The sequence below is a fragment of the Megachile rotundata genome, chromosome 16, assembly GCF_050947335.1.
Source record: "Megachile rotundata isolate GNS110a chromosome 16, iyMegRotu1, whole genome shotgun sequence".
Classification (NCBI taxonomy): Eukaryota; Metazoa; Arthropoda; class Insecta; order Hymenoptera; family Megachilidae; genus Megachile; species Megachile rotundata.
In genome coordinates this window covers 2,815,971-2,839,180 of record NC_134998.1, presented here as the reverse complement: position 1 = coordinate 2,839,180, position 23,210 = coordinate 2,815,971, and the positions used below count along the sequence as shown (strand labels likewise).

The window sequence follows — 23,210 nt, the reverse complement described above, 5'->3', positions numbered from 1 at the left end:
TTCCTACATTGATTAAAGTTTGCCGAATGTAGAAAAACGAGCGAAGAAAATGTCTGAACGTAAAAAATAGTAATAACAGCGGAACGATTTTAACGCAAGAATAAAACTTTCTGTTCTCATTTTTCTTTTGTGAAACCATCATATTCGCGATATCTTCCTGATTAAAATGAGACCATGAAAACAAATATGATGAAATTCGAAATACATTTACTTGTAATTACAAGCGTTTAGCTTATTTTGAGGCTATACTGTAGTTTTCGCGGTAGACGAAGTAATGCCACGTCGGGTAATTTCGTTTTTCTTCGGACCTATTCGGATAATCACGTGATACATCTGACAGGCGAAATCATAGACTTCTGTGGTTAAAATGTCTAAATACAGTTGGAAAAAGTGGTTGAAATTATATTAAAGTCTCAAATTAAGCAAATCTTTCGTGTTTGAACTTATCCCGAGCAGTTCCTACATTGAATAATGTTTGCCGAATGTAGAAAAACGAGAGAATGTGAAAAAAAGATCCAAGCCGAACGTAAACAAATAGTAACACATCGATGGAACTAATGCAAGCATAAAACACTTTTATTCGTTATTATCTGATCATACAACCCACACTACCATATTTGTGACTTTGCTATCATATTGTGCTAATTAAAATTACATATTTGTATCATAAAAATGACGTAATTCGAAACATATTTACTTATAATAACTTACGTAAATAAAATTGTCGATATTAACGGAACGCTTGAAATTACAAATAAATATGTTTCGAATCACGTCGTGTTTGGTTTCATTTGGAAAATGAGATGAAAAGAAAATGTCACAATAGTAAAAGTTTCATAGAAAAAAGGTTAAAAATAAAAGAGTTAGGAACACACTGGTATTGTAAATAATACAACAGACTTTTGAATTTTGTCGACTGCTACAATTACAGCGTCTTTTTCTTTTTCACACGCAATCGCTATATCGTGTAAATTATTTTCACTCGCATTAAGACTTTACTGTACATACAGGTAAATAGAAGACCCTTACACGTAACAGTAGACTCTTACAGTATACTAGTTCAGCTTTATAGTATAAACAGAAAGAATTTTATCGCTAAAAGCTTTGTGACAGTTTATAAACATTACTGTGTAGTATATTTGTATTTTTATAGGATAATACAAACCTCTTCGTAAAACCTAAGTTGCGGAATCGGCTCCTCCGCCACATTCTCGCAGAAGTCTTTGAATAAGAGGTAACCTGCAAGCAGAGAACAAAAAATATAAAATACATTTTATAGAAAATAAAAAACAAATTAATTTAGAAGGGTAAATATACTGATGTAAATTTAAAATAAATCAAATTTTTGAGTTCATGAATTCTGAATTTTCAAATGTACAAATTCTAAAACTGCTAAATTTTCAAATTTTTAAATTATCAAATCCTAATAAAGTAATAAACCTATATAGCGATATTATTAATTATATCTGTTAATTTATAATATTTGTTTACTATAGAATAAAGAAACAACTTGTTTATTTTATTATTTTATATATTGTGATCAAACTCTTGTACAAATACTTAAACTATGTTCAAATTCCGTCAGTTTTACCGCCATTTCGAAAACACCCTGTACAACATATTTCTTAAAAGTAATATTATTTTTCTTCTTATTATTATACGATCTTTTTATTATTATTTTTTTAGTACTATAAAAACACTATTATATTTTCAATATTTTTCAATATTATATCATTCTTCGATAAAAATCAGTGAAAGCGTAATGAGTATTCTTTGATAAATATTTCTTTCATAAATATTTTAACATATTAAAATTGCCATTTTTTATTTTTAATCTTACTTGTTAATATTACATCTAATATAAACAATTTGGTTACTTATTTATAGGTCTATCTATTTACTCGATAATTTTAATGCAAAGGCTCCCTAATTGGAACATTCCCTATAATTGGTGCACCTACCCTCTTCATTATTTTCCGGATTTCAATAATTAATCTTAAAGTTCTTTATTTAGCAATTTAATCTTACTTCCTTTATAAAAACAGTTACAATAAAAATTGCACTAAAAGTAGAACAATCTTCCTTCAACCCTTTGTTGCATACTTTAAAATTTTTTATAAAAATTAACATAAACCCTGAACCAAACCTAAACCCTGAAAAACAGATAATCAAAAAATAACAGTAAACATTTTCTACTTAAAAAATTTGAAATAAGGACAAATTTTCTATTTTAATAATTTTAAAATAGTATTTTGAGGAAGTAATAAAAAATTTAATTACAAGAGGCAATAAATATTTTGATGATTTCAATAATTATGAAATTTGTGTTTTGTTCGTTTTACAAAATTTATAAATTTCATATCATTCATCTGTAATCTAATATTATGTTAATTAGGCTGAAACTGGTTAATATCCCGTTTTTCATCAAATTTTACTTCTTCTTTTTTGGTCAAGCAGGTACAAACAAAAAGGGAACCTTGTTTGCCCGTTGTCTACGGAATACCCGTGTATTAATAAATTACGAGGGTCGATCACCTTAAAACCAGGATTTGTTTCACAGCAGTGTTTGCTGTTATGGTAACCACGTTAGACGTTGTTCAAGATAACAAACGACGAATTAAACTAAATCCTTTTAAGCGTCATGCATTTGAATTGCAATGTTATCACAATTTAAGAGGATTTTCTATTTTCGCAAACGGACAAGCTTAGTAATAATTATTAGTTATATACAGAATCGTTATTAGCATAGGGCAAATCAATTGCCCTGGGGTTTTCTGTCGGGAAAAGTTAGGTTCACTTAAAAATTTTTCACTACGAAAATTTCGTGTTAACAAAATTTAGAAACTTAGATGTATATCGATTTCTTAGATTTTTGAGTTTGGGAATTTGCGAAGTGTTCAAATTTTAAATTCAGAAATTTATTCCTTCTAGATTCTTAAATTTTCTGAATGATCAAGCTTTTTAATTATTAAATGTAAAAACTCAGATTAATTTCTGAATTCGGAAACTTAAATTTTTGAAATTGCGTTGATTTCTGAATTTTTAAACTTTTATATGTGGGATTGGTTTATTCGGTGTTCGTCGAATACGATCGGGCGCGAACGGGCGAGCGGGAAACGTGGACGATTGGCGCCAAGATAAATCGGCGGTAGTACAGGTTGGCGCGAAAATTAGCGACGGAACGAAGAATTAGACTGCATTTGTTTCCGTTTACGCGGGAACCCAGGGCGAACGAGGAAAACGGCGTGGCGTCGCGGGTGAGTCTCGTTGTAACGTTGGAAGTAGGAAGTCGTTCGAAAAGTTGTATCAATGTCCGTATTTGATTTTTATATTTCGTTGATTATTATACTCTTGTTAAATTATTAAAATTATTATTCTGTTATTATTATTCCCAAAAAAAACTAGTAATCCGTCAACCTCGATTATTTCCGATCCTACATACAGGGTGTTACCTGTAACGCTACTCACGATTTTTCTCCCACTTGCAGCCACCTTATGAAAAAAAGTTTAGAATAAAATTTGCAGGGTATGAAGTGCACAATAGATATTAGTAAAACAAATTTTGAAAACAGTTTGTTCTCTTGGTAAAGTCGAGGTCACCTTGGGTTTCTTAAATAGGAACATACATTTTTTTTTATTCATAGCTTTAGAGGACATCGAGACGAATTCGAAACATATATTACATTATATTTTTATTAACATATTACTCGATTTACAGAAGTGGAAAAATGTAAAGTACTTAGCTTTTGACTTTGGTAGGGTAACCATTATTTGGTTCCAAAGAGATCACTGAATGTAAACACGCGACTAGAATATAAGAAAAATACACTTTATTTAATTACATGTTCAAAATGTAACATATGCCGCCTTCCATCACATAATATTCCAGTCTTTTACTTCACATTTCCATTTCTGTAAATCGAGTAATATGTTAATAAAAATATAATGTAATATATGTTTTGAATTCGTCTCGATGTCCTCTAAAGCTATGAATAAAAAAAATTGTATGTTCCTATTTAAAAAACCCAAGGTGACCTTGACTTTGCCAAGAGAACAAACTGTTTTCAAAATTTGCTTTACCAATATCTATTGTGTACTTCATACCCTGCAAATTTTATTCTAAACTTTTTTTCGTAAGGTGGCTGCAAGTGGGAGAAAAATTGTGAGTAGCGTTACAGGTAACACCCTGTATATTTAAACAATTTTTCAAATTTCAACATTTTTAATTCCATAAGTTTACAAATATTTAAATTTAAAAATTGAAAAATTTGTAAATATTTTCAAATAATCAAAATTTTAAAAAATTAGAATGTTAAAATTCCTAAGTTTCCAAATCCCCAAATTCTCAAATCTCTAAATTAATAGATTTCACATATTTCCAAATTCTCAAATTAAAAATCCCCAATTTTAAATTCTTAAAAATCTAAAATTTGCAAATTACTAAATGTTTAAATTCCCTAATTTCTAAAATCTTAAATTCCCTAAATTTCCAAATTTTCATATTCTATTTGCCTGATAAGAAACAAATCACTGATATATATTGACGTAGTAATTCCCAGCTATCTACTAACCGGAAATTCCCAAGTTCCGTCAAAACTTCGAAATCTTTTAGACTTCCTGTGCCCTCATTGACTATTGACGTAATAGAAACCCACGTAAGCACCAGATTTTGACTAGAGAGTTGTGGATTGCGGTTTTTGGTAGATTGCAAAGTGTGGTAAAAAAGTACAGAAAAAAGAAGTGATGTGAAAAAGCAACCGCAGAGGTGTTATTACTAACAAATGTTTCTATTTTCACGTTTTAGTGGCCATAGCATTTGTAATATGAGAATTATTCATTCATTAGTAAAACTAAAATTAGTTATCATTTACGATTATTGAAAGTTATTGTCTTTTATCAATCTTATAAAAATTTTGTGAAAATTAAATTATTAAATGACAGTAATAAATTAATAAAATATTAAAATACTAAATTAGTGTACAATAATGAATTAATAGAATATTAATATTATTATGTAATAATAAATTATTATCCTTTATCGATTTTGTAAAAATTTGCTGAAATATTAATTAATTATTATCATTTGTTGTCTTTTATCAATTTTATAAAAATGATGTATTAATTACATTATTAAATGACAATAATAAACTGATAAAATATTGAAATACTAAATTACTAAACAATAATGCATTAATAGATTATTAATATTATTATATAATAAATTATTATTCTTTATCGATTTTGTAAAAATTTGCTAAAATATTAATTAATTATTATCAATAATTACGAAAGACTTAGACTGAATACTCTAATATATAAGTTTTTATACATTTTCAACTGTTTATTGCGAGAGGAATAAAATTAAAAAATTAGTTACATCTTTTTAATAAAATTTCAGATATTTATGGATTTTTACTTCTGGATGTGTAAAATAAAAATCTGAACACATTTTTAGTTGAACACAATATAACGACAAATTTTGTGGTTTTAAATGAAAATAATTTTAATGAATGATAATGAAAGCAATTTTCATTAATAATAGAAGTAGAAATTTTTGTGAATAATGAAATCAGCCGTTTCGACGAGTAATAACAACAGTTACACCAGCAATAATAAAAGTAATTACAGTAATAAGTCATGACAATTACCACGAACTAATATTAATTAAATCAACTGAAATTACAGTTTTATACTAATTGGTAATTGCAAAATAAATTCAGAAAACAATTATGATAATAAGAGTCCAATAACTTTTTGAATGACTTTGTATTCTAACTGAAATGAATGAATAAAGATTTAACTTTCCAAGTTAAACTTTATTCATTTAACTTTCTTTATTTAGTTAAATCTTTATTTAGTTAAATTTGTATCCATTTACTAAAGGTGCAACACCAAGAAGACATACAAAGACCCTAAAAAAATAAAAAAATAAATCAAATTAGAAAAATATATACATATACATATTTATTAATGACAAAAACAATTGTTTAAAACTAATAAACAATGAAATGTTTCCTATATATTTTTCACATAGTTATCTTCAAAACCATAAACTAAATTTATAGCTTGACGATAAATAATATTTTTATAATATATTCAATTAATATTCCACTAGTTACCTTTAGCTTTCTCAAAAGCTGATCAACATCAATTTTCCGGTATTAACCCGTTGACGTCCAAACGGAAGATTTTTCGAAGACTTTTTCGCCGAAAGAATTCGAGATGTTTCATCTCTTCAAAGAATACAACACAAAACTTTTCTTACGTAAGATTTTGTGTTCTTTCAAAATCCCAGTTGATTTCTTTTGAGAAACCAATTTCATGATTGTTATAAACAATTTTTCGAGACAAAATGTAAATCTGTTCTGACAGATTTCTTGTCAATCAACTAAGTCACATTAACCTCTTCTCGTGCTTTGACGAGTCTCACTCGTGACGCACTTACAGTTCAAATGTGACAAACGTTACTTAAACTTTGAATACTCTTCAACTTGAAATTTAGGGCCAACTATAAGTTGCATTATCAAGGATCCCTGAATATAAAATAGTTACAATATTTTAACTTTCTTTGTTTCTTTTAATGTTATAGCCCTGAATCTTGATTGACGCATTTGATAAACAAATGGCATGAGAAGGGGTTAAAATTGCTTCAGCTCAATTTGGAGGAGTGTATTTCTGCGTCCATGGGCTCTAAACTTTAAAATGTGCAGTCTCCAGTCATCAAATTAGAACCACTATAAATTTTCAGCATTTCTCATGTTTTCCGTAGGTTTATTCAATTGAAACCATATAATTTATAACCTACTAACATGATACACTACTGTACATATCATTATTAATACATGTTAATATCTTGTATTTCCACACTTTAATCACAGCTTGTATCCGGCATGTTCTGCATACACTGATCATATGCTTTATATCTTTGTTATTTTCCCAAATAACTCTTTTCAACTCAGATAATGGAGAGTTGTAAAGTAGTCTTTAGGCTTCAGACATTTTCTGCGGCGTTCATCAAATTTTACCCGACGCGCTATCGATACTAACGTAAACGCACGCCTCTTAATCACTCACCACACAATGTACTATGATAGTAACAAATTACTACGTATATATTGTTATCGACGTACTTAGAAATAATTCTGCATTGCCTAAAACAATTTTCCATGTATGACACAGTGCTATAGCCATAAAAGTGAAATTTTCGTACGTCGTCCTATTCGATGGCTAGCGTCTGTATAATTTTTTCAAAATTAAAGATGGCAACATTCATTATGGCAGTTCAAAATTGTATGTTATTTCTGATATTTTTCATTGAAACAATATTTTCGAATCAATTTTCATACAAGTTTGTACTTACATACAGGACCACCACAATGTAATAATTTTGATAAAACTTATATACAGGGTGTCTCACAATTAGCGTAGGTCCCTGAAATGGGGGGTAGCTGACGTGATTCTGAATAAGATTTCCCTTTTGTAAAAATGGGGTTTGAAGCTTAGTTTTTGAATTATTAAGGAAAAACACGGACCAATCTGAGCGCGAGGGTTACGCATGCGCTGACGCGAGCGCGGCAGCTTCGGATAACGCGTAGTTATCCAACGCGTAGTAATGCAACGCGTAGTAATACAGCGTGTGAATATCCAACGCGTAATAATGCAACGGTGGTAATTCTAAGCGTTGGAATCTAATGCGTGGTAATCTAACGCGTAGTAATCCAGCGTGTGGATGCCCAATGCGTAATAATCCAGAGCGTGGATATTCAACGCGTAGTAGTCGAACGCGTAGTAATGCAACGCGTAATAATGCAACGCGTAATAATGCAACGCGTAGTAATCCTACGCGTAGTAATCCTACGCGTAGTAATGCAACGCGTAGTAATACAACGCGTAGTAATCCAGCGTGTGGATATCCAACACGTAGTAATCCAACGCGTAGTAATCCAGCGTGTGGATATCCAACGCATAATTTCAAACCCCATTTTTGCAAAGGGAAATCTTATTCAGAATCACTTCAGCTACCCCACATTTCAGGGACCTACATTAATTGTGAGACACCCTGTATAGTTCTCTGTACTCATATAAAATATTCGACACTTCTTTTTAACTGTCAATATTCATAATAGGGGGTGAAAATAGCCTTAAAGGTGCGGGGTACGGATCATATTTTGTTGAAGATCTCGAGAAGCAGCAAAGCTAGAGGGATGCTTTCAATTGTAAAATTGTGTATTTTTTCTGAGGCATCCAAATATGAAAATGGTCTTTGTTAACTTTTTTGCCCAAAAGTTACTGTATCTAACTGTAAATTTTGATGTGAAAAGTATATTCGTAGGTACAAAATACCGATAAAATAGAATTTTCATTTTACATTATAAATGTAGTTAAGGTTGTTGCATTTTTATCGATTTATTGTCCATATTCGTATTGATAGACTTTAGGAATATGATGCATTGATATCCTATACATATATTTTTAATTTCATTAAAACTCTTAAATTTAAGCATAAATTTAATTGCAAACTCTTCAATGTAAACATAAATTTAATCGCAAATTCTTCAATTTAAACATAAATTTGAACGCAAACTTTCCAATTTGAATGTAAATGGACTTAGGTCATTTCGAAAATAAACAGCTCATATAAGTATCTTCAGCATATTTTATCCTTATTTTCTAATATACAGGATGACTGGACTCCCTGTGTATGATTTGTCACATTGGATGCGTCATCTCGAATTCGGAAAACTCAAATGTCGTAGACGGTTTAGCTGAAATTCTGGGTATATCAATTTTATTGATTCGTGTAAATGCGACGAATTTCCCTTTTGCACATTCCTGCACACGCCACGAAGTCACTTTTATAATTTATTCATATGTTACCGCAGAATAATATTACCTTCGGACATGGAACGTTTGCCATAAATGCATTTTAACAAATTGAATTTTAAACAGCGATTTAAACGTTCCATGAATATTATAAATGTTAACATTTGAAATTAACGTTGATGTACAAAATTCTGCAGACGAAACCAAGTTTATATGTATTTGAGATGGATATAGAAATTTTTGAAATTGAAATTGTATATAATAGTGTATATAATTGTATTTAATATAATATAACAGAATATAATTTTTCTTTTCACTCTCGGGATACAGAAATGAATAACGATAATTCATAAACATTTTAAGTCTACATTAAAATTATTACAAACACGAACATTACGTTTTACGTTTCAAAATATAACTGACATAAAATTAATTAATAAATGAATTTTATTTCTTTGACTAACATATCGTTTGTACCAGTCGCAAATGTGAATCTATTTAAGATTTTTTAATAAATATACCGAAAACAAAGGCATGTAAATTCAAAGTGAAACGTACTTTTTTAAAGAAATATATCGGTTCTTGATTTTTTTAACTATAAAATTCATCATAAAATCTGAAAAAATTAGGGAATAATAGTTGTGCCAATATGTAACTACCACATTAATATAAAAGTAGTGGCCCGACATCTTCAACAAAATTTCGCATTTTTTCCGATTTCTGATTTTTTACACTTACAATATGCGATCAAAAAATCTGATAAAATTCTAGTTCCTGATAATATTCTAAATTCTGATAATATTCTCTTAATGTTTCAGAATTTTTGTACCAAATTAAACAGAAATTTTCCCTTTTAGTACCTCACGAATGAAATATGGGGTTGAAACTTGGTATGATATGTTTTTTGATATGTTATCAACTGACGCATTGGGTGTTTCATTTGCCTCAAGAGTATTTTTGACTATCGTGGTTATTAGTTGACTATTTAATTTAACTAGACCCTTTACCAACAAAATTAAATAATTTTTTATCCTTGTCAATTCCATTATTTCCTCCAATAAATAAATGTGGTATAGTACAAAGGTTCCACTAAATAAAATTGATAGATTCATTAGCAAGTAATCAAACAATTATCCACTTTATCCATCATCTTCCGTTAGGCGACTAAAGGTGATTCTAGATTGTAGAATAGCTCGATATCAACGTCTAGTAATCGTTTCAAGCTCTAGATATATATCGATCAATGAAAGCTACTACTATTTTAATAAATCGAAACAAATGCGTTTTGTCGGTCAATCAGTGCACAGTTCGGTGAGCGTTGCAAAATTGATTTTCAATTCTCTTTAACGCCGGATGACTGCCGTTGCGAAAGGCTATAATTACGCGTAAAAAGCGGAGATATTTGCAGGCAAACTATACTTAGAGGAACGAGAAATAATCCGTGCAATAGAACAGGCAACAGATTTCATCTTGACTACTGATTTTTCTCTGTCTATCGCTCGATTCGAGTTCTCAAGTTTTCTTGTCCCTGAATCTTCAAATCTTCCAATTCTCGAATCTTCAAATCCTTGAATTCTCGAATTGTCAAATACTTCAATTCTTAAGTTCTCTTTTCTAATTTCTTAATCTCAAATTTTTTAATCCTTTAATTTATAAATATAAAAGTCCCCAAATATTCAAGTTTCTAAACTCTCACACTGTCAAATCCTTCACGTCCTTAATCTCAAATTTTTAATTTCTCTAATCTTTAAATCTCTACATCCTTCAATTCTCAAATTGTCAAACACTTCAATTTTTAAATTCTTAAGTTTTCAAATTTTTTAATTTCTTAATCTGAAAATTTTAAATCCTTTAATTCCGAAATCTCAAAATACCCAAATTATTAAATTCTAAAATTCTCAAATTCCTAAATTTTAGTATCTCCAAATTATTAAATCCTCGAATTCCTAAATCTCAAAATCTCCAAATTCTCAACTTCCCAAATCTCAAAATCCCCAAATTATCAAAGCATCAAATTCCAAAATTCCAAATTTTCAAATTCCTAAATCTCAGTATCCCAAATGATCAAATCCTCAATTTCCCAAATCTCAAAATTATCAAATCCTCAACTTCCCAAATCTCAAAATTCCCAAATTATCAAATCCTCAAATTCCAAAATTTCCAAATTTTCAAATCCACAAATTCCTATAACAAAAAATTCCCAAACTATTAATAGAACAATAGAACAATCAACAAATTTCAACCTGACCACTGTTTCTTCTCTGTTCATTTGCGAAAATCCTTTATTTCAAGCGATCCCTTTATTTTACGCGAACGATCATTTACTTTCGTTTTATCAACAACAGAGAAACGATTAATTAATTCTAACTACGTCTTCGTTAATCCGAATTAGCAGACTTTAATTTCTTTTAATCTTGTAACAGCTAAGACGCTTATTGGAATTTTGACTAGTATTTCGAATAGTAAGAACAGAAAGCCAATTTGTAATCTTACTTTAATTTATTTTTATTTCTAATTAACATTCCGATTCGAGTTCATTTTTACCCTTCAACACTATAATTTTTTAATTTTTAATTTAAGATTTCAGTTCGTGTTCATTTTTAATTTTATGTCAGTTTAATTTTTAATTCTGTAATTTTATTTTATCTTCGTTTATAATTTAAGATACTAGTTAATTTTTAATTTTGGGTTTCATTTTAGTTTAATTTTTAACTTTACAATTTTAGTTTATTTTCATTTTTAATTTAAGATTCTGTTGCATGTTGATTTTTTATTTCAGACTCAACTACAGTTTATTTGTTAATTTTGTAGTTTTACATTATTTTCATTTCTAATTTAAGATTATGTTTCACGTTTATTTTCAATTTCAGATTTTACTTCAGCTTATTTTTTTAGTTTTAGAATATACTTCCGTGCAATTTTCAACTTTGTAATTCTATATTCTTTTATTTAATTTAAGATTTTAATTCATGTTCATATTTGATTTTAAGTTCTACTGCACTTTAATTTATAATTTTATAACTCTACTTTATCTTCATTATTAATTAAAAATTGTATTTCATGTTTATTTCTTATTTCACATTCTACTTAATTTTTTAATTTAAGATTTTATTTTATGTCCTTTTTTAATTTCTGGTTTATTTTTAATTTGTGATTATATGTTATGTTTATTTTTAATTTTAAACTTTATTTTATTTCAATTTTCAATTTACCTTTTCATTTCATCTTTATTTTTAATTTTAGGATGTACTTTCAATTAAATTTCATAAAAATATTGTAAATATTACAGTTATTTACAGTCTAACAATAATGTTAGATATTTAGCAAATCCAAGAATTTAAGTTAAGAAATTTAAAGTAATTTATATTATTACTTCTATAAATATTTTATTTTGATCAACTTTTTAATATTTCCTCGTTTTGATCAAATAAATTATTATTCAATTATTCTACTATAAATCTACAATTTAATTCTATTATTGAAATACGCATGGCATAATTTTGTTTATTTAATTTGATTATTTAAGTTACCACAAGTAACTTTACTATTTAAAATTTCAATTACATTGCTATAATTTATATAGATACATTTTTAATCAAATAAACGACTTAATCGCACATACTACCCCGTTTTTAAAACAGACAAATTAATTATTATAAAACGAACTAGATTATTTATCAACTATCGTACAAAAATGTTAACAAATTATGACCAAATTAAAAATTTTAAATCAATATTATTTCATTTTAAAATTGATATTACTTTAATTTTAAACAAATATTGTTTTAACTTTGGACCAATATTAATTTAATATTAAATAAATATTATTTTAATTTTTAATAATTTATAAATATTAACTGCAAAGATAATTTTTCATGTTTCATCTTCCTCCCAAAAGAAATCTTGAGGACCATTTCTGGCCATAATTGATCCAGCTTCATCGTTCAAAAATTATTTCCCTTGGAATCACTTTTTTGACAAAATTTTCCACCTTGAAATTGAATTATTTGATCACTATTAATTTATTACTAATTAATCATAAACTGTTAATTCGGATCAACATGTAACAATAAGGTATACATGAAAAAATTGCTCACCAAACATCTGATTGAATATTTTGTCGAAGTTAACTTCTTTCTTCTTTTCCAGATATTTGTGCATTACGCTTCGTACACTACAACAGAAAGAAGTGCCCGAGTGTAACGATTAAATTCGTTAAAAACAATTAACAACAATTTCATTGTACAATTTACACAAAGATATCCATGATTACGATAACAATCAAACGAATAATACAGGGTGCCATGAAAAAGAAAAAGAACATTGAAAATGTGGAATAAAAACGTTCTATTTTGTGAATTCATTGAGTACGCATGCAATTAATTAATGATGACAGGAGATTCAATGCAGGATGATCCATGCCAAGTATCGCTCTATAATAATAGAAAATACAATAATATTTTACTTTATAAAATTAAACTGTGTTGAATAGTGCATAATGCATGTGTTAATTCAAGAGAGGTAGACATTTTGAAAAACTCAGAAATACAGTTCCGAATTTGTAAATTTAAACAATACAAATTTTTAAATATATCAGACTGCAAATAATCAAGAAATTTCTGAATTTAAATGATCTGTTCGAATATAATAACTAATATACACATAAAGGACGAACGATCATGCCGATACATTGATCCATGTTAATGAAGGAAGCAATGCCAGAAAACCCGCCATTTTTCACACAGAATCTTTTAAATCTACAATATAATGCGCGAGAATTGCAAACCTTCTCATTTCTATAATTTAATTTCAATTTAAATATAAGTGGCCATTAAACATCCGTGAATCTGGAATTAATCATATAAGGTAACCGCAATTAACTCTAGAATATACACTGCTCAAAAGAAATATGGCATAGAAAAATTTTAGGCAAAAATTGGCCAAATTTGACTGATGATAACTCTGTGAAAATACATCGCAAAGTTATGCTCTTTTTTTTTTTTCAAATTAAAGCTTGAGATCTCTACTTTAAGACGCTGTAGTTTGATTTTAGATTTGATGCATCACTACCACAATAACACCGTAAATGTGAGGTCATGTTTGCTATATTGAAAATTACAAAGTTTGACGAAATGCATGGACTTGCTACATTTTTTTTTGGTGATACTGTTTACAGCAGCATAAAGTACAAACCTTCATCTTTAATTTCCAGTATGTGAAAAACCGCTACCATTTTTTCCCGCAAAGATGCAGAACTTTAAAGAAACCCTTGCATTTATGGCATATACCGCCGGCATTAGCATTGCCCGATATGCACCTTGGAGAGGTTGCTGGACAGATTTTGCACATCATATGGATCTGACAAGAGCCTTTTTTGTGTGTATTTGTGTGTATGTTTGAATTCTAATAACGTGTGTTTCCTCCGCGTTGTTGAATTATCCCTTGCAGCCTATTATTCATGTTAATGCAAGCCCTAATTTCTTTTTGTGGAATGTCATTCCAAAATTGAGTTAAGACTTGCGACAAGTCTTACAGATTGGCAGGTTGTCTTTTTAAATTTCTGTAGGGTTCAAATCTGAATTTACTGCAGGATGTGGAAGCAATCGAATTGAATTGGGACTGCAAAATACGAGAATGATTCTCAACGAGGTTTCTCGACGATAATTCATACACATACAAATACACACAAAAAGGCTCTTGTCAGATCCATATGATGTGCAAAATCTGTCCAGCAACCTCTCCAAGGTGCATATCGGATAATGCTAATGCCGGCGGTATATGCCTTAAATGCAAGGGTTTCTTTAAAGTTCTGTATCTTTGCGGGAAGAAATGGTAGCGGTTTTTCACATACTAGAAATTAAAGATGAAGGTTTGTACTTTATGCTGCTGTAAACAGTATCACCAAAAAAAAAATGTGGCAAGTCCATGCATTTTGTCAAACTTTGTAATTTTCAATATAGGAAACATGACCTCACCTTTACGGTGTTATTGTGGTATTGATGCATCAAATCTAAAATCAAACTACAGAGTCTTAAAGTAGAGATCTCAAGCTTTAATTTGAAAAAAAAAGAGCACAACTTTGCGATGATTTTTCACGAAGTTATCATCAGTCAAATTTGGCCAATTTTTGCCTAAAATTTTTCTATGCCATATTTCTTTTGAGCAGTGTAATTCAAACACTAAGACCGAACGTAAACAGTAAGGCCAGGTTCACACAGACCGATTTTTCTCGTATACCGTATACGAGATTTTATCGAACAGCGGTAATGAATTTTGTATTAGCTGTTCATACAAAGTTCATGCGGTAAAAGATTGGAGATATACTTTTTTCCCGTATAATGATCAAATACGTCGCAGCAATTCAAAAAATCTCAGAACGGTTTTATCGAATATGTGATGCGATGGCATTTGGTTTTATGTTACGTTGTTCACAAATATGGTTCCCGCGCTTACAGTACTAACAAGAATCCACGATGACTGTTCACTGACCAGACTGTAACACTGCACCAACAATCGAATCGAATGGCTCGCGAATTGCTGTCTCGTATTCGATAAAACCGTGCTCGTGAGAAAATCGAATCACAACCGTGTGAATTTGCTACTAAGTTTACGAAACTGGATTTCACATTGTTTATGTCCAATTACAAAAATTAAGCTTTCGTCAAAATACATGTTAACCTTCATGGAGATAGATAAAATAATTAAAAAAAAAAAAAAAATACGCCGACTTCGAAATGCACTAAAAAGTATAAAATAATTTCTATTTCCTAATGAAGTAATTTCTATTTCATTCAGTCATACAATTACGTAACAGATATGAATGAAACCTATTTACTCGTTAGGTATTATATTAAATACATTTCAACCTTTTCGGAGGCGGCGCAAAATTAAAAGATTATTTTGAATATGTTATTTAATTTTGCGCCGCCTCCGAAAAGGTTGAAATGTATTTAATATACTACCTAACGAGTAAATAGGTTTCATTCATATCTGTTACGTAATTGTATGATTGAATGAAATAGAAATTACTTCATTAGGAAATAGAAATTATTTTATACTTTTTAGTGCATTTCGAAGTCGGCGTATTTTTTTTCTTAAAATTATTTTATTTCACGCTTTTTATCGGCCGACAAGACGTGTTTGTAGAAACAGTAGAAAATCGGCGACTGCATGTTGACTCATACACCACCAGAGACACGGAGGCATACGTAGAATTCAATATTTAGTAACAATAGCTTTTCGCTAATAACTCGAAAACTAAAGCTTCCCCTTAATTGCGGATAAGGAAAAAGTTGTTCAGAATCGTGCCTCTGATAACATATTAAAAGGACATTAAAATCGTCCAAAGTTGATTTCAAAACTTTTCAACAATTTTTCGCTAATATCTCGAAAACTAAAGCTTTCCGCGAAATTTTTATATGAACAAAATTGTACAGAATCATGTCCGCGATAAGATATTAAAAGCGCACTAAAATCGAGTAAAGTTTATTTCAAAAGTTGCCGGTTTTTTTGCAATAACAACACTTTGTAATTAAAAAATGAAAAATTTTTTGATAATGGTACCAATGGGTAGTCAGAACCTACCGGATGCAAAAGGTTTCGTTCCGATCGGTGCATCCAGCTAGGCGTAATCGGCGGGCACACATAGAAAATAATAATAATAATAATAATTAAAAAAAAATTAAAAAAAAAAAAATATACTGATCGAATTGAGTAACCTCCTCCTTTTTCGAAGTCGGTTAAAAATCATATACGCTGGTTTGCGTATCAAATTACGTATCATTTTGACGGAATAATATGGCGAAATGAGCCAGTCTATGGCCAAAGCGCCATCTTCGTAAGAAGAAATAAAAACCTTAAACCTTAAACCTTGACGGAATAATAACATGATCGATGTATGTTCCTAAAACATTGCGTGGTACAATGCGGGGTCAACTGGAGGTGCTTCGTTGCGTTGCACAGATCTGTGTACATCGCGTTTTTTAATCTAGAAACCTATCTTAAAAATGCTTCCAGGCATCGAATCTCTCTATTTACTGACAGAACAAGCGGTTACCATTTTTACGTGGAAAATTTCTCTTAACTGGTCAACTACTGGTGCCATTACCTTATACAGTGTGTCTGCGGCCATTACTAAAATCTATCAATTCTTATAGTTTAGTTTCACCGTACATACAAGTGGTCATCACACGTCCGAAAAATTAAGGTTAAAACTAAATTCCGAAGTTAACGGGTTAACGACAAGGTGAAGGAACATGTTTGAATAGGATATGAAACGGATCGAGTTCCGATTAGATTGTAATCCAGTCAATTTATAACGCTCAACATTCCATCCGGTGTTATTTCTACTGAAAGAATGTTTGTGGACAGAGAAAGAATTCATCAACCATACCGCAAAAATAGACGATCGCATTCCTCGTAGGCAGCTCTTTCAGATCAGAATTGATAAAAGGCGAATTCGTTAATTATCAAATTTTTATATTTTTGCTAATTCGCTTTATACGTTGAAATAAATAAATACTCTAACGGTAATTTGCTTTATGTATTCACTGGACATTTTATATTTCCTTTTTATGGAGGAATGTGATAGAATTTTGTGAGAAACGATGGTGCAGAGGAAAAATTTGAAGGGTGCTAAATTTTCAAATGTAGAAATTGAAACATTTCCGGATTTGAAGATATATAAATTTTCAAATTTAGAGATTTATAAATTTACAAACTTACCAACTTACGAATTTCCAAATTTAAGAATTTAATTATTTGAAAATTTTAGAATTCGAAAATCTAGATACAGAAAAAGTATTTGTAATCCAGTAATTTTTGAATTTCGGAATTTGAAAATTGTATATTTTTAGATGTTAAGAAACGAAGAATGTGAAAATTAAATTACTTAAAAACGCAAAAATTCCAAAATCTAAAGCACTGAAAATTTTCAAAATCTAATGGTTTCAAATTATCGCATTTCGCGAAGAATACAAATTGGCATCTTAGTAATAGGATAACAACTCAACAAGAAATAAGCTGCTTTCGAACTACGTATCGAAGGAACTTAAGTTATAATATGTAGAAATGATGAACACTGCATTAAATCCTCTATGCATTGAACTAATAACGTATGCAGCTCACAATCTCGCAGCTGCAGAATACTACCGGAGTTAATACTGCAAAAAGCAACAACGGTTTTAAAGTACTAAGAGTTCTTTATATTGTTCGGCTTAAAATAAGACAGACATGTTTCAACATATAACAGTTTTACATCATTATATTAAAAACGAAGCAGCTTATTATGCAAATTAAATAAATGCATTCTTTTCAGAAGCATTGTGTATCAAAGAGATATAAAGGTCATACTTGATACAAAAATGTAAAATGATTACAAAACTGTAGCATAGAAATCTGTATTAATATGAGGAACATATGTAGAGGGTGTCTTATTGTTAGTTTTTGTTAATATATTCAAAAAAGAATAGATAAGTATGTACAAGATAATAAGGGTATTCTAGTCTGAACCTTTAAAAATAATTTATATAATAATTTATTATTTATTTATTTTCTGGAAGTAGACATTTGTAGACATAGAACTAGGATTTGTTTGAAAAATGAAATTGATAAAGTTATAGACAGTTAACGAGACAGCATACATCCCGGAGCCAGTGAGTCTGATGTTCTCATATAACGAATATGTGAAACTTTAAAAGCGTCATCTTCGACACATTTTATGGCTGACTTCGATTTTTGAAGTGTATGAATTTGACACACACTTTCAATGAATATGCCGTTATGATCCAAACTTAAATGATAAAAAAAGAATTTTTACTATTCATCTTGCTGAACAAGAAAAAATAGAATCTATCCAAAATTTAAAGTGCCACCAATAACAAGTTAAATAACAAATAAAAAAGTTTTGACCATGTAGGATTTTTATTAAACAAGTTATTTCAATAAAAGCAAAAAGTTGGGGAAGGTGAAGTTAATGTTAAAATTGTTTCAAGAACCTATGCTTTGAGTCATTGTAAAACTGTGAAACATGTTAAACTTTTTCTCCTGCACTTTTTGTATAAAGGGATTTATCCCGTAAATGGATGAAATGAATCTCGTGTCACACACGTGATGTAGTATGCTTCAAATTTAACAAATCAAATTCGTGTCTTCACCACAACTGGATTTTGGGTTGAATTCGAGTTACAATAAAAAATCAGCAAAATGCTGCATGAAATTCTCAAATGAGAGTTTAATAGTTTTTAGGGTTAAATTCTGAAATTTGCAATTGATTTAATTTCTGGATTCCTAAATCTATTCAAATTGCTATTCAATTTTTACATTTTAAAATTCTCAGACCCTGATTTCCCATTTTCGTAAATGTCTATATTTTTCAAATTCCCATAAACTATTTCCTTTAGTAGAAAATTTGAATATAAATTCTATAATTGGCGCACGATATTCGATAATAAATATAAATACTATAAATGTTTTACAGTGACTCCTAGAAATATTCCCCATTTTTCTGTTTTGTTTTAACCCTTTGTGCTCCAAAGGTGACTCTCACTCGCTATTTTATTTAATACAATAATTTGAAATTTTAACCGATTTTATAATATGACACGTGTGATGTAAAAATATAGTAAAGGAAACAATAGTGGAAATTATTAGTAGAGAAATAATAACCTGAAAAGAATTCATTTAACTTTTATATTAATAAGTTTAAAATCGCTATTTGCAAACAGCCAAATTACCTTGGAGTGCAAAGGGTTAATTTTTTCTTTAACAGGATCAAATAAGCATTCTTATCCATAATGGCATTGATAAAAACTAAATTGCCAACACAGGAAGTCGAAATGCATCCCCAGGCCGTTACACTGCTTTCTTCATGTTTTACCGTATTTCGCGTATTGGCAGCTTTAAACCCTATGTTTGCCTTACGCCACATCATACATCTTCCACCAAAATTGCAGACATTAAATATGCTCTCATCAGCAAATATAACATTTTCCTACTATAAATTTTCTTTAGAAATAAACTCCTTTGCGAAGTTTATTCGTCTTCTGTTTGCCTCGTAATGTAGGGTTTCTTCCTAGCAACCGTAGCATGATAGCCATGTTCTTTCAACGTGCCGCGAATTGTTTCAACTGAAACCTGTTTGTTTAATTCTTGAAAAACCTCCCTTGTTAAATGTGGATTTTCTTTAACTTTTCGCGCAATTCTTTTTTCTCTTGCGTTTGAAATAGGTGGGCCAGTTTGTGAGACAAATTCGATGTTCAATATTAAATCTTCGAACTACGTCCGCCACTGTACTTTTGCTCACACCAAGTGAGCAATTTATGTCACAATATTCCCCTTTCGCGGTGAAATATTATGAGCTGGCGTATATCATATAATTTATTTTAGCTTGAGCGACATCTTGACAAATGTTAGATGCTACTAAATAATATTAAGGTGGTATCGTCACCTAAGGCTATGTTTATAAACAAATACCATTCTAAACACAAAATAAGTCTCCGAATATTCTTATGACACGGAAATATGGTATTCTTTAGTTCATTTATTGCTATTATACAATGTATGCAAATTTTTGTATCTATGTATATATTTTTAATAGCATTAACAAATGATATCATTGGAAAAAGTAACGAAGGCAATTACTTTTTTAATAATTACGATATTAAGTCATAAAGCTAGACATACACTGGTGTTCGAATATTTTTGGAAGTCATAGATATTTGATATTTCACATGAAAAATTCTATAAATACGATATTTGATATTTAATACAAATGAAGTACGATATTCGACATTTAATAAAAATACTACAAATGGCAAATTCTACACATTTAAATTTGGTAGTATTCAATTCCATATTAAGACACGATATTCCATATTTGGTTACTTTCCTTTACTTTTGAGAAGCGGGGTCGATGACACGTCCGAGATTCACCAGAAACGTTTATTACGGTGAAAACGCATACGACGGGTGGACAAGCGGTGTTTTCACATCATCGTCCCCTTAAGGAAGGTTCTTTATAGCACAGAACCGCACCCTTGTTAGAATCAGAAGGGGTGGACGCGACATGGTCGACCACTTTTTCGATTGGGATCGTGTTCGTAGGGGTTGACGGATATAAACAAACGTTAAGACCATTAACCTTTGTAAGCATAGAGGGGGTATTTAAATTCCTACAGCTGTTATAAAGCAAATAACAGTAAATTTGATGATATATGCTCGCCAACCGGCAGATAAGAGGGAGGAGAGATCTTGTTTTTACGATGTACACAATGGAAATTAAGCTCTTGGGCAAATATTATGAGACAGGTTTGTGTACACTCGGTGTTACAGGCGGATTTTTATTGGAATTTCGTGAAAAAAAAGGGTGAACGTACGAAAAAATATTTCGCTGCTAGAACAGGACAGTCAATTAATCTGCTTTTATTCGGTTTTTATTCGCTGCTCTTGCACGGTCAATGCACGATTTCGAAACATTGAAAGTTTGACACGATTTTATGACACGAAAGTACAGTGATGTGAAAAAGTATTCGGAACTCGCTTATGTTCCATGAATGAAAAAATAATAATATAGAACTAAAATTTATTGAAATAGTAGTATTGAAATTTGTAATGAATTTATTCATGTATAATTCTGTTTATTAAAAAGTGTTAAGGATATTCTAATATGATTAATACTCTAATCCTTCGAATCTTGACTAATAATATTCGATAAATTATAATTACCATGAATGCCAAATATTATTTGCATTTTTTCTTTGTGGTACAATAAATTAAAAAACAAATATTTTTGATAAGTTTATTTACGAGTAATTATGTTGATCAGGTATTAAAGATATTTCAATATGATTGGTACTCTAGTTTTAGCAATTTTGAAGAATAATATTCGGCAAATTATAATTATTCATCGAAGCGTATTTGGTAATGATTTCCCGCCAGTATTTCAAATGACGCCATATTGGCGGGGAATTCAAATCTATTCTACTTGCAATCTCCCTGAAATTTATCATTATATTTATATAAAATAGAGGAAAATTAACGCGAAAAATATTTTTAAATGCAACAAAATAAAGTACAATAGTTAGAGGAAGGTATACAAACATTAGAATTAGATCACTGATGCTTTCTCAATGATTCAAAGTTCAAATAGTACGATGTATTGCAAACACATTAGCAACAAAATGATGAAAAATGATTTAAGACGATTTGCGATGTGTGTAGAAGAGATTTAAAAAATAATGTATTGAAGATAAGTTACAATCTTCACATAATTCAAAGAAGCACTATTCTTTTATCCATTAATTTGTTCGTACGTTTAAAAAATATAATCTTGATAAGATATTAGAAACAACTAATAAAATTATTTATAAATAAATTCATTTTAAATTGATAACATATTTATTTATTATCAAATAATGTTGTGAAAACATTTTCGCATCACTGTAACTCGAAATAACTTGTACCATATCGACTCGGAGTGTAAAGTATTGTGAAAGTTAGCGCATAAATGTTATAGTAGTATTTGCGATACGAGGTAACTGGTTCCTAGTTATCTATCGCTGAGTTATAATTAGCGATAAATTAGTTAGCATAAACAACGATATGTTCACTAGAGGCACCCATTAGGGTGGTTAATGCAATGATGGGCAACTCCACCCACCAATGGTACTATGTATTCACTTATGCAGTCGGGTGAGTGGTTCATTTATGAATATGAAAATTTGACATTTACATTTATAAATGTTCTAAGGGCTTCTAAATTTGTATGAAAAATTTGAAATTTCTGTGTTTTTAACATATCAAATTATCAACTTTTACTTATAAATTAAATATATAAATTTTTTAATTCCCGAACTTCTAAATTTCTAAATTTGAAATTTCCTTATTTGTAAATTTCCTAGTTACAAATTTTTTAATTTTTATTTTTTTAAATTTATGTTTCCAAATATTTTAATTTTCAAATAACAAAGCTATCAAATTTGAAAATCTGGATTTTCAGTATTTTCGAGTTTTCATTACAGAATTTAAAAAATACTAGATTCCCAAATTTTTTAGTTTCTAAATTTCCAAATTTGAAATTTTTTATTTCTAAATCTTTCCATTTCTTTATTTTTAATTTTTTATATTAAGATTTCTAAATTTTTAGATACTCAAATTTCCGATTTGCAAAGACACAAAATAGAAATTTTATACTTTTAATATTTCAAGTTACTAAATTTTGAACTTCTCAATTCCTAAATATTTAAATTTAAAATTTCATATTTTCCAATCTTTCGATTTCTTAATTTTTAATTTCTGATTTCTCATTTCCAATTTCTAATTTTCAATTTCTAAATTTCTAAATTACCAAATTATAAAATTGCAAATTTTAAAAATCTAAATTTTCAGTA

At 29.5% G+C, this 23,210-nt stretch overlaps 1 protein-coding gene across 3 annotated transcripts in view; it reads right to left on the bottom strand.

Moving 5' to 3' along the window:
• Positions 1 to 23,210, bottom strand: part of Gprk1 (G protein-coupled receptor kinase 1) — a 63,003-nt gene that overhangs the window by 15,449 nt on the left and 24,344 nt on the right. For 2 of the 3 annotated variants that reach the window (XM_012283643.2, XM_003702547.3), the window contains exons 2-3: positions 12,921 to 12,997; positions 1,166 to 1,239 (exon numbers count right to left, since the gene is read on the bottom strand). In XM_012283643.2, coding sequence (XP_012139033.1) covers positions 1,166 to 1,239; positions 12,921 to 12,997 — 151 coding nt within the window. The remainder of the gene's footprint in view (positions 1 to 1,165; positions 1,240 to 12,920; positions 12,998 to 23,210) is intronic. The other variant, XM_012283644.2, reaches the window with a different exon arrangement.